This window comes from Ananas comosus, linkage group 16 (genome assembly GCF_001540865.1).
Source record: "Ananas comosus cultivar F153 linkage group 16, ASM154086v1, whole genome shotgun sequence".
NCBI classification, from domain to species: domain Eukaryota; kingdom Viridiplantae; phylum Streptophyta; class Magnoliopsida; order Poales; family Bromeliaceae; genus Ananas; species Ananas comosus.
Genome location: NC_033636.1, coordinates 7764985 through 7777992, shown reverse-complemented (window position 1 = coordinate 7777992; position 13008 = coordinate 7764985). Strand labels below are relative to the sequence as shown.

The following is a 13008-nucleotide window of genomic DNA, read 5'->3' as shown; positions in this document are numbered from 1 at the left end:
CGAATATATATAGATATATATATATATATATATATATATATATATATATATATATATATATATATATATATCGAGCTTTTTGAGCTTAATTTAAGCGAGCCGAGTAATACTCAAGCTCGGCTTGAAATTAATTTCAAGCCTAAATTTAGGCTCAAGCTTGCTTGAAATTAATTCGAGCCGAATATCGAGCCGAACGCGAGTTGAACACGAGCTAGCTCACTTATTTGTCAGCCCCACTCGGAGCCCTTCTGCCTTCACCCGCTGCTCCTCATACGTCCTCAACAAGAACGGCGTATGGTATCATCGTTGGCTGCCGCATTCTCAAATATCATGAAATATTTATATTCCTATATTTTTATTTCTTTCATAATTTTTTTTTTATTATTTATCCGTCGCATCCCGCGAGTTACTTCTCTAGTTTTATCTATATATATCCCATCAATTTTTTTTAAAAAAAAATATAATAAAAATATTTTTTAAAAAATTATGATGGCATAGCTGAACCTAATAGAGCAAATATGATTGGTTGAAGATGCCACGTCATTCACATAACTACTAGATTTTAAACTTTTTTCCAAAATACATGTCTTTGTCTGGGAATTATTATTTTTAATTATTATATTAATTGTTTAACTAAAATTTTGATTTTGCTACTTATTCTTTCAATTTGTTTGATTTGAGTCAGGCAAGAACACTTTGACATTAATTTAAACTAATTACTTAGCTTTTTTTTTTTTTTTTGAGAGAAAGGTAGCATGCTACCCGCTTCATTTATGTCATTTAGAAATAAACTTAGCTGAAAATATGAATTAACTAGAATTCAAACTTGGAACCTCGGATATTAACCACCAACTCTTTTGCCACTTGCGCTAAGGACGGCTGATTACTTTAATAAATTTATAATTATAAAAATTAAATGAAATAAATTAATTAAACTTGTAAAAATAAAAGGACACATTCGAATTTTAAAGTTAAAGTATCGTCGATTGACTCAAATCGAACAAATTGAAACGTTATGTACTAAAATCAAAATTTTGAAATGTTGGGTAGCCAAATCAAAGTAGTCTATATAAGTTTTGTATGTTTGAGTATACTCTTATAGACCCCTTCGTACTCATAAGTTATTTTTGATAATAGAACTTTCAAATCGAGGATCTACTCTGTTAAATATAATCTAGAGTATTTGAAATTTCTAAAAAATAAATTTTGTAACTTTTCAAAATCATAATAAAGTCCATTGAACGGGTACAAAATGAATGGTTAAAATCGAATAACATCCTAAAAATGGATGATCGGATCTTTCAATTTAAGATCGGAGTTATTGATCTTTATCTAGATAGTGAATAGAATTTTCTATCAAACATTCAACTGATTCTAATTCTTTTACACAAATATCTCATACCGGCCATTAAAACTATCAATTTTGATATCTTTTGATCGTAAGGTAATGATGTCAAAAAATTATAAATTTTGATTTTTAGAAGTTTTAAATGTCTTAAATAATGTTTAACGGTATGGATCGTCGATTTAGAAGTTCTATCATCAAAATTGACTTATGAGTATGAAGACAATCGTGCTCATAAGAATATACTAGCCGGACTCCTGTATGTTTTTACCTTTTCCTTTTTTCTTTTTCCTTCTGCTGCATACACATTTGATTGTAGTTTGTCAAGAATTTTAGATTTTCAGCTCTCCCCACTGTATTTTCCTTTTCTCAGCTTTTGTCACACAATTAGTCTATTTTGTTTGATTAAGATGCTACATCAGAAGAGTTTTACATGATTCACATCTTTTGCATTCCATGTGGTTTTCTTCCAGAGTGCCACTGTTTCTGCCATCAAGTCAGGATTTGATTTTTCTTTCAGCTTACACTTGAAAGATTGCAAACCAATATGATGTCACTCCCAGAACTAAAGAAACAGGAAAACAATAAGAAACTGCACAATCTTATATTTAACACTTCTTCAGGACATCACTGCTAACTCTTTATGAACACTACCACTTGGTGATGTTACATGATCAGTGGGTCTAATTTGCTCATCACCAGGATTAACTCCCTGCTTCATAACATAATCCCATCTACCTTGCAATAGATACACAAAAGCAATGAAAGAGACCTCCACAGTGAATAGAACAGTCCACAACTCCACACTTCTTGAGGCCCTCTCATGGTATGTGTGCAAACCAATGTAAACATTTGCTATCCCCACAGTGCAGATACCGATTCCGAGTATCCAATGCACAAAGTACCATATGCTCCTTATTCTCACTCCTCTGCGGAATAACGAAAATGAAATAATAAGTATAATGTTACACAACTTGTAATTTGATTAAGCTTTGTGTTATTGTATTATTATTACCTGTTAGGCCTCAAGAAACCGATGAATGGTTGAAGCAAAATGAACCCATAGAGTGCCAGGCCTATTCTCTGGTGTGTGTTGTTGAATGAGTTCTCGAAGTTCTTCATCGATAAAACGGCTCCCGCGGTGGCCAGCAGGACTGCTGTAATCTGCACAATTTGAGCACCCGCGATCTTTTAGATAGTTGTAATGTTAAGGGGGGATCTTAAATTATATAAAAAATATCTTCTTTTTGGTATGATATAAAATTTACGTGCCTGCGTTATGAACTGCTCGAGCACGACGAATAATGCAATAAAAGCAACTCTATTGATAAGCTGATCAATAAAAGAAAAGAGGAGTAAGAGGAAAAAGAGCTCACAAACCTGCAACATAACATGAGTGTAGAAGAGGATCTTTAGTCTTCTGCCACATTGTACAGTGTTCGACATTCTGATTACAAGTATGCCAATGGGCATCAAGAAACCTACTGAAGCCCAGAGGAGGAATGCATGGAGCTTGATTTGGAATGAGAGCTGAGGAGTCAGCTGCAAATTGAAATTGAAGCATTGGCATATTCATTGTTTGATGATTTACTTATCTATGAAAATAAAAGGTAAAATACAGGTAGCAAACTCTCTCTCTCTTTACTTCCACATTGTTTTTGAAGATGGGGCATCTGAATCGACGGTCGACACTGTTAAACTTGATCTAGCTTATTTGAACTTATCAGCTTTCGAATTTCATAATTTTACGACGTCATTTGTGCCTAGAATTAAAAAAAAAGAATCTCTAAATTGATAATTTTTAATGGCTAATATAAAGTGAATTTGAGATCATGTGATCATTAGCTAAATGATGTCAAAAAATTACGAAATTTAGTTTCTACAAAGTTCAAATAACCTAGTTCATATCTAATAGTACCAATCGATGATTCTGATGACCAAAAAAACTAGTCATACAACTAAAAATGATCATTGTAGGAAAATTTTTCACCAGTAAAAGTAAGCAAATGTGAGAAAATGCAAGCTTCACTAAAATTTTCACAGAATAAAGTAATAGCGACAACAATGAGCTCAAAATAGAAGTGCTTAAAACCATATTGATTACCTTCAATGATGATGGACTGGGTTGGCTGATCTTGTGAATTTGATTTAATCTTGGGGGGGTTCTTGCAGAGTCTGCTGATGGTGCAAGAAGAATCAGAGCCATAAAACCTGCCAAAGTACTAAGCATTCTTTCCCTTCCATATGTTAGCATTGCTAACTACAAAAAAAGACTCCTCCTTTTCCTTTCTCTCTCCAAAACTTCAGTTGAACTAAGCTTCTCTATTACTCTAATCTAAACAGTAACTCAAAATAGATAAGTGTATGTGTATATATATATATATATATATATATATATCCCTCAAGCTTTGAAAACTTAGTGGAACAAGCAAACTCATATTTATATACACTAATTACCCCTCCCTTTGAAATACATTAATACCCATTTGAGGTTCCTTCATGAAGGACAATAAGATCATACTCCTATGGAATAAATTCCCCATATGAACAACAAGAATGAAGCAACTGCTGCATTGGTGGGGTTTTTTTTTTTTTTTCTATGTTTCAATTAATACTATGTGAAGAATCCTAAGAAAGCTTGTAGGCCAATAAAGGAATCCTACAAGGTAAAGCTATGAGATGTATATCAGAGAGTAGTTTAAAAGGGTTGGCTCTGGATGGTCATGGGCATAAAAAGTGCTTTTGAATATTGTTTACAAGTGCTTTTATTGTGGAGGGGAATGGAATAAGAAGCTTTAAGGAGCTAGGACAAACTTTTACAGCTTTGTGGTATGATGGTAAGGTTTGTGGATTTGTAGCAGAGAGCACAAAGGAGTAGTTGGCCATTTTCTTTTTTATGTGGAGTCAGCAATTAGTCTGGTTCATTCCCCTCCATACTGTGAGGATTTAATATTACGGATACCGTTCTTTAGCAGCTTAAATTTTTAAAGAAAATAGTTGTTACACAAATCATAGCACAAACAGTACGTAATTTTGAATTTTACTTTGCGGTACTTTAAATTTACAAACAGCGGAATCTAACAGCAAAGAATGGTGTGTTTGAAAGCATGCATCTGATAGAAAGATTTCTTACCTGTGAACAAGAATAGATTTACATGTATATATATTAAATACACGCGAAACAATAGTTTAAGTTTTAGAGAAAAAGAATTAGTTTACCGAAAATGAAAGACTAAATTATAGAAAACCTTTCTGTCAAAATCCGATTTTTCACTTCCCCCCCCTGTCATTTAAAAAGCTACACTTTGCTCATTTGTAAAATGAAAAATGTTCAGTTCACCCCCTTCCGTTGGTGATCCGTTAGGATTTTATTTATAAAATATTATTGTATATGTTCTTATGCCAAAAATGTCCCCAGCCTTCTCTTTTATTGCCAAAAATGGTGAGAGACAAAATAGTCATTTTGTCATCACACCGTACCCTCTTATGACCATTTTTTATTTTATAAGGAGGTAAAGTGTAGGTTTTTAAATGACATAAAGGAAAATGAAAAATCGGGTTTTGACACGAGGGTTTTATGTAATTTAGCCAAAACAACAGTAAGTAGAAACCTTAAGAAACACAAATGGGTACTTTTAGAAAGATCTCTATTATGGAAAAGTTTGGAAAAATGACTGAAAATTAAGTAGTTGATGGTGCATGCAAATTAACTGCACCTGAAGAACAATGTATTAAACATCTTACAACAATAAAGTCTAGCATTTTGGTGATGTCATAGTGACATGTAGCTTTCATTTTAAGTGGTATATATACATAAACTTACAAGGATTTATACAACAAGATATACAAGGATTTATACAACAAGCTTAAGATACCAAAATAAGTTTAAAGTGATTTCCATGTGACACTGTTTCCCACTGTACATTGTTTGGTCTCATATGTGGAAGGTAAGAGAAAAGCTAGTGTTTAAAGATTCTACATGATCCATGAGGACATTGAAGGTGAAATGTGATTCATATATACTTTTTCTTCAGAGATTGCTTTATTGCTTTAGCTGTAGTGCTTAATTAGATTTGCAAAAATTGACCACGTTTAAGTAAAAGGGTTTGGTAGGGGGACTCTATCAGTTTTGTTATAGATGTAAGATGTATATGCCCAAAACTTTTATAGATTTTGCCCCAAAAACAAAGAAAAGAAAAAAATAACTCTTATCAGAGTGAGACTGTCTAATCTGCAATCAATCATGTGTAGTATTCTAATCTCGAAATAGTGTGGACGGTGGATTAATCTGTCTCACCATCTGAAGGTCTTTTTGTTCAATTTACACCTTTTTTCTAAATCAAGTTTGTGGTAATTCATGCATGCAACCTATTCATATAGGCTTAAAGTGTGATTCAAATTAAGATTTACTTTTCTAAATTAAAAGTATCTATACTAATCAAAAGACATTCATGTCACTTAAAAGATTTTGCTTTTTTTTTTTTTTAAGAGAGAGAGAGAGAGTGGTAATATGCTACCCGCTTTGTTTAAATTTTTTTTTTTAGAAATTAACTTTAGCTAGAAATGTAAAGCAATTAGGCTTCGAACTTAAGATCTCGAATACCAATCATCAGACCCTTTGCTAAAATAATACTCTTACAGAAGATCTAGACGAGCCAAATAACCCTTTAATCCTTGAAAGTGCTCCTTCCCACTACATACATAGGACTAGTTAAAACCTAAGAAAAGATTATCATTGATTAAATTAGTATTATTGTACTAAATCATCCCATAATCTTGTATTTGGATATCAACATTATGCATGTGACAACAATCATTGGTTAGTATGAGCTAGATTGACAAAGTATATGGGTTAAAGGGGACAAGCTACATAAAATTCCATGCAAGGATTTGTTCCTCTAATGGCCTATGCTTATTGATTAGGTTTTGGACCACCAGGAACAATTCCAGATCACTAACAATGATGAATAAGTGGAACTACAAGTCAGCCTTAAATATTGCCTTTTCCCAGCAGTGAAGTTGACATCTCACAAGCATTATGTCCACCATTTGTTCATCACTCACCCAATAAAAAAAAAAAAAAAAAAAAAAAAAAAAAAAAAAAAAAAAAAAAACATATCTTGATGCAAGTGTTCAACTGACTCTTCAGTAATTGCAAGTAATTCCTTTTAGTTAATGACACAAAAAAAAAGAAAATTAAAGGACAAACACGGTCTATTACGAAGCCTAAGACCTTTGCAACAATCAAACGTAGAGTTCGAAGAATAATTATCTGCTCTCAAATACATCGAACGTTTAGTCTCAACATTAAAAAGGTTGTGAGATTATTGTAATTATATATAAACAGCAAAACTGAGTAACGTAATGATAAACTCATTAGTATCTAGATATTGGAAATACTTTTTTTAATATAATCTTAAACTTATACAAAATAATAATTTAATATTTTATGAGTCTCTTTGCATTGATTTTTCTTTAAAAAGAATTATAATGAAATTAGAAACACTTTTGCTCTCTTGTGTTTGATAAAACTATAACAAGAGGAAAATCTCATTGATGCATAATTATGTTTGTGGTCTCTCACTCAACAACCAATATCTATCAACAAAAGACTTGGAATCAGGTTCTTCAAAATAAAAAAGAAAAAGAAAAAGAAAAAAAGAAAAAAGTAATTAAAAAGAAAAAAGAAAAAGAAAAAGTTCCTTCCTCTAATGGAAGGATTAGTTAGGAATAATTAAACCAATTGAATAAAGAGTTGAGCCCACAAAGCCCATTAGTTTTTTGTTCTTCCCTTTTTGCTTTTTTGCTTCTTTTTCTTTTTCCACCTTGTTTTCTTTCAACCAAGAAGAACCCCTTTTATGTTATAATATATTTTAGTAAAAATGTATGAGGATCTCCTCAACTATAGACAATTTTAAAATGGACCCCTCAACCATTTTGATTTTACTTCTATTTTTTTTTTATTTGAGTTTTTATATCTAGTTAAGATAGATTTTTTTTTTTCAAATTTAGTTGCTCTATTAATTATTGATATTTGATATTTTAATTTTATTTGTGAGAAAATAATTAAAATTATTAAATTTTGTAAAATTATCAATAAATTTGATTAAATTTTTTAATTTTTTAAAAAATTACTTAATTTTGAAAAAAAAAAATCAAAGGTTTTGAAAGTTTCAACCGAAAAAATAAAAGTTGAGAGGGCCATTGAAAATTGGGATATAATTAAGATAAATAGTTTCATTTTTATCATTCATGATGATTATGCTTTACCCATGATTTGAGTTATATAATTGGGGTCTTTATATATTCAACCCAGTGTTAATTGAGGAACAGCGTCAAATCTTAATATATATTTAGAGCGAATTTTGATTTATTTATATACGCAGTTTAGAACAGAATATAAATTATCTTAATATATATTTCGAATGATGAATTTTGATTTTCTTCATATGCACAGTTTAGAATTAACAAGGTTTTTTAAATCTTTCAATTTAGTGACTTTTTTTGCGAAAATTGGGACACATACAATGTTTATTTAGAATTTATTTGACTGCACAATTCAGCTGACGATCGAGCTACATTGTAACTTTTCATAATCTGTAATTTTTCGTAGTCGAGTGCGCGCGACTGCACAGCCAAACATCTACTTATTCTACTCAAATAAGAAAGAAAAATCCCTTAATAATATTTTAGAAATAAACAAGTAGCTAAAATGATTGGTAGGGTGAATTTTTTGAAAAAAAAAAATTGAAATAAGATTTCTTATCCTCTAACTGTTGGATTATTCCTTTCATCACCAACTGAATGATTGCTTCTAAAGATGAAAGGTCCAAAGATAATAATTGATGAGCCCTAGTATTGCATAGAGAATTTTTTTCCCTTTTTTATAATTAGATCTTAAATATTTAAATTTTTGTTAATTTTTGTTAAAATTGGCAACACAAACTCCAATGTGCTCCTGCTACTTAAATTGATCATGGTTATTAGGGATGTCAATGGATATTGATATCCAAAATTTTATTTGAATCCAAATTTAAACTATACAGCTTATTTAATGCTAAATGAATATAGTTTTGGATATGGGTACAAAAAACGAAAATCGAATNTTGGTACTTTTAAAAGCATAGGAGCTCAATTCTCTCTCTCTCTCTCTCTCTCTCTCTCTCTATATATATATATATATATATATATATATATATTTGATTTTATTAATATAACATGTTTTGTAATATTTTAAAGAGAAATAATTGTATCGGATTCGGATTTTGGTTCGGGCTTTGGACTTTTGGTTGAATTTGATTTTGGATATAGATTTTTAAAATCCGTCGGGTACGGATTTAGTTTCGTATTTAGGTGTTGGGTTCAGTTTGGATTTTTGAAAATCTGCCCCGAATCCGACCTGTTGGCATTCTTAATAGTTATGATCTGGTAACCTCCGATCAATTTCAGCGCCGACTTTTTCAAATTTTTGAAAAAATTTGGTGTTACATCTGGCTTGACATTATATAGTCAGATACTCTAAAAAAGTCAATAAATATTATGTGCAAGGTCGATGCGTTCATAGACACAAAAGACGATACCGAGAATAGTGAGATTGGACTTGACGTAATAAGTGCATAGATAGCGGAAGAGGCTAGGGACAAAAAAAAAGAAAAGGGGTAAAGGTTAGGGGCTGGTGATACAATTAATTCAAAATATGACGGATCTAATTGCAACAGAAAGTTGGGGGCCATAATAGAAAATAAGATAAAAAGTTGGGGACCAAATCGACCGTTTCTAGAGCAAGTGGCAAATGGCTTGATGGTTGGTATCCGAGGTCCCAAGTTCGAATCATAGTTGATTCACATTTTCAGCTAAGTTTATTTCTAAATGAAATAAACAAAGCGGGTAGTGTGCTACCTATCTCTAAAAAAAAAAAAAAAAAAAAAAGTTGGGGAGCAACGATGCAATTAACCCTAGTATAACTACCCATCAATGATTAATTCAACTTTTTATATTTGATGTCTATGTGATGTGTCACATCTAAAAATCGAAAATCAAATCAATCATTACTTATTTTATAAATAATACTGATTCTTTAATAATATTTAAAAATATATATAATTTATTCAAAAAAAAGGAAAAATTTTGCAATTGAAATTGAAATTGAAATTAAAATTGTTCTTTGACTTGAAATTGAACACTTTGGTAGGTTCTATTCTGAAACCACTTCACACATTTGGTGGCAAAGTACTTCTTGTTTTGAAGAATCTGTGAAATTATTTGGAGAAGAACACTTTTGCATGCCTAGAGATGCTCTTATGACATTGACATTCACCCCAACTTTAGCTTTTTCTTTGTTTTTCTCTTTTTTTTTAGATTTATTTTAGCTGTAAAATTTTTTGAAAGACAATTTGTGGATCCATGTAAATATATATATATATATATATATATATATATATATATATATATATATATATATATTTCACCTACTTAGACAAAAGTTGATTAGGAGTAAAAGGAGATATGATGGCTAATGCTTCTATTTATGCTCTAATTTATTCCAAGGTTATGTATTTGAGCATAAATAATAAAACATCAATTTCTAAGCAGATGCTTAATTATTTGGACACAAGTGGAGAGGGTGGACTTAACTTTTAGCCAAAATTAGAAATTTTGTTACTTGTGTTGATGAAAGGGGACTTATTCTGTGACACTCCAATAATCTATATTGAATGAAAAAATTATATAATTGAAGTATAAGGATTAGGGACTCTATAATAATAATACTAATCATCGGTTTTAAGCATTTTAGGTCGGTAGTTTGATTCAAATCCAATAAGTTATTAGTAATGATGGACTGAATTATTACATTTGATATCATAGTTGACTTGCTTGCCGATAGTGTGAGATAGGATAGAATCTCATAACCGACCTTTCCTAGTACAAGTAGCAAAAGGGCTTGGTGGTTGATACCCGATGTTGGTTTAAATGGGCCAGCATCATGCCCTGTGGCGGGAGGCCATGTGGACCGAGTCATATTCGAAATGGCGTGAGGCTGGGTTGGGCCAAGTCATGTTCGAAGTGGCGTGAGGCCAGGTGGGCCGAGTCACAATCGAGACCCGTGGGCGCTATTTCTGTACGCTTTAATTGAATTGGTTGCGTATTTATAACAGCTCGAGCTTTTGGGATTAATGGTTAGCGCCAACGATCCGACAAGTGGTATCAGAGCCGGAGGTCACGGGTTCGATTCCCGCATGCTGCAAAATATGTGGAGGTGCTGGAGGGGGGATTGTTGGCTTAAATGGGCCAGCATCCTGCCCTGTGGCGGGAGGCCATATGAGCCGAGTCATATTCGAAATGGCGTGAGGCTGGGTTGGGCCAAGTCATGTTCGAAGTAGCATGAGACCAGGTGGGCCGAGTCACAATTGAGACCCGTGGGCGCTCTTTCTGTACGCTTTAAGTGAAGTAGTTGCGTATTTCTAACAGCTCGAGCTTTTGGGATTAATGGTTAGCGCCAATGATCCGACAAGTGGTATCAGAGCCAGAGGTCACGGGGGGTTCGATTCCTGCATGCTGCAAAATATGTGCAGGTGCTGGAGGGGGGATTGTTGGCTTAAATAAACATCCTGCCATGTGGGCCGAGTCATGTTCGAAATGGCGTGAGGCTAGGTTAGGCCAAGTCATGTTTGAAGTGGCGTAAGGCTAGGTGGGCAGAGTCACAATTGAGACCCGTAGGTAGGGGTGGAACTGGGCCCGGGCCTAAACAAGGCTCGGCCCGATGGGCCATGTTTGAGCCGGGCTTTGGGTATTAAAAATATAACTTTGGGTTCGGGCCGGGCTTAAAAATTTAGGCTCGAAGAAATTTTGGGCCTATTTNTTGGGCATGTCCAAGCCCGGCCCGAGCCTGACCCAAAAGCCCGATATATTAATTATCAAAATAAAATATTTAATTATATATATATATTATTTATCTATAAAAGAAATAAATAATATAGTATATCATATATAGTATATATTATTATTAATGATATATACTTATATATATGAGGATATATTATCTATTAACAAAATATTTAGTTCCATATTAGGATATATTTGATATTAGATATTAATTTTTTTGATGTGATCAAACTAAAAATAGGCATTTTATTTTAATTTTATACAATTAAAAGTATTTATGTATTATATGATAAATACATAAAATGGGTCTCCACAAAGCCCGATGGGTATTGGGCATTAGGCTTGGGCTTGGGCCGGGCCTTAATTTTCAAAAAAAATTGCATAAAAGCCCGACCCGAAGCCGGACATTTTTTTTTTGGCCAGGCTTGGGCATAGTATTATCCGACCCAAACCCAGCCCAGTTCCACCCCTACCCCTGGGCGCTGTTTCTGTACGCTTTAAGTGAATTGGTTGCGTATTTCTAATAGCTCGAGCTTTTGGGATTAATGGTTAACGCCAACAATCCGACACCCGAGACGCAAGTTCGAATTCTAGTTGATTCACAATTTCAGCTATATTTATTTCTAAATGAAATAAACGAAGCGGGTGGTATGCTACCTTTCTCTCAAAAAAAAAGATAGAATCTCATATCTTGTGGTGATCTTCGGCTAAGAAATGGAACCTCTTGAGGATGTTAGGGTCGGACCGATGGCTACTTTGCCTTCAATAAATCATATGTCGCTTAAAAAAAAAGATAGAATCTCATATCTTGTGGTGATCTTCAGCTAAGAAATGGAACCTCTTGAGGATGTTAGGGTCAGACCGACAGCTACTTTGCCTCCAATAAATCATATGTCACTTACGCTGGACCAGAAAACCATAATAATAGAAGCATTAAACACAATCTCTCGAAAGTTGGTTTTTTCTTACGATAACATTTGGGCGAACTAATAAATAAGATAAGAAAAGTTTGTTTAGATATCTTATGCTCATTAGAATTGCTCCAAAGTTGCTCTCGTAAATGTCAATATGAATATGTAAATAGATGTAACAAAGTTGTTCTCCCTCATCTAAGGCAGAATTGTGGGAAAGACACGTTCAATGTAGTCAGAAATATTACGCCAGAGAAATATTTCGGTTGTTTCTGCATATAATAATCTGTCATCCATACCGCACTAATTCAGTACTAAAATATACGTTCTGCGGGAAAGCAGGAGAAACATATCTTTACATGCTTTTACTGGAGTTGTATTTTGCACTATAGCATTAGCTAGCCCTCGATGCAAAATGGACCGGGTTTCGATATGGGTTTAGATCAAGCAATCTAAGCCCAAGCCCAGCTGGATCCGCGACCCGAAAATCGCACACAATGTTGGTTTGATCCAGCTTTTGTAGGCCCAAATTCGCCATAGTGTTACTACATAAATTTCCATCACACAAAATTTATAAAGTTTTATTTTTTGCTCATCAAAGTTTTAATGTGAAGCAGGGGCAATTTCATAACTAGTTACAATTAGGGATGCTGGAAGATTGGATTCGGGACGGATTTTTAAAGACCCAAGCACGAATCTGACAGCCAAACACGAAATCCGAAATCTGAATCCGGCGGGTTTTGAAAATTCAAATCCAAAATCGAATCGAACCAAACCCTAAACAATCATTTCTCTTTACTATATTTCAAAATATGTTAAAATGCCAAAATTTTAAAATACAAATATAAGTATAACATCAAACATTTATAT

The 13008-nt window shown here is 33.0% G+C and overlaps 1 protein-coding gene across 1 annotated transcript; it reads right to left on the bottom strand.

Moving 5' to 3' along the window:
• LOC109721990 (cytochrome b561 domain-containing protein At2g30890-like) lies at positions 1912 to 4185 on the bottom strand. The gene is made up of 4 exons (XM_020249832.1): positions 3450 to 4185; positions 2726 to 2887; positions 2361 to 2509; positions 1912 to 2274 (listed from the first exon to the last, which is right to left on the bottom strand). The coding sequence occupies exons 1-4, from the start codon at positions 3597 to 3599 to the stop codon at positions 1965 to 1967; spliced, it is 771 nt and encodes a 256-aa protein (XP_020105421.1). The 5' UTR covers positions 3600 to 4185; the 3' UTR covers positions 1912 to 1964.

What these genes read in the sequence shown, in the direction of transcription:
- LOC109721990 (XM_020249832.1), bottom strand. Translation starts at nt 3,599, where the DNA reads ATGCTAACATATGGAAGGGAAAGAATGCTTAGTACTTTGGCAGGTTTT. An exon ending in ACACTCATGTTATGTTGCAG is followed by an intron (nt 2,510 to 2,725) that starts GTTTGTGAGCTC and finishes CAAATTGTGCAG; the next exon opens with ATTACAGCAGTCCTGCTGGC. An exon ending in GGTTTCTTGAGGCCTAACAG is followed by an intron (nt 2,275 to 2,360) that starts GTAATAATAATA and finishes GTTATTCCGCAG; the next exon opens with AGGAGTGAGAATAAGGAGCA.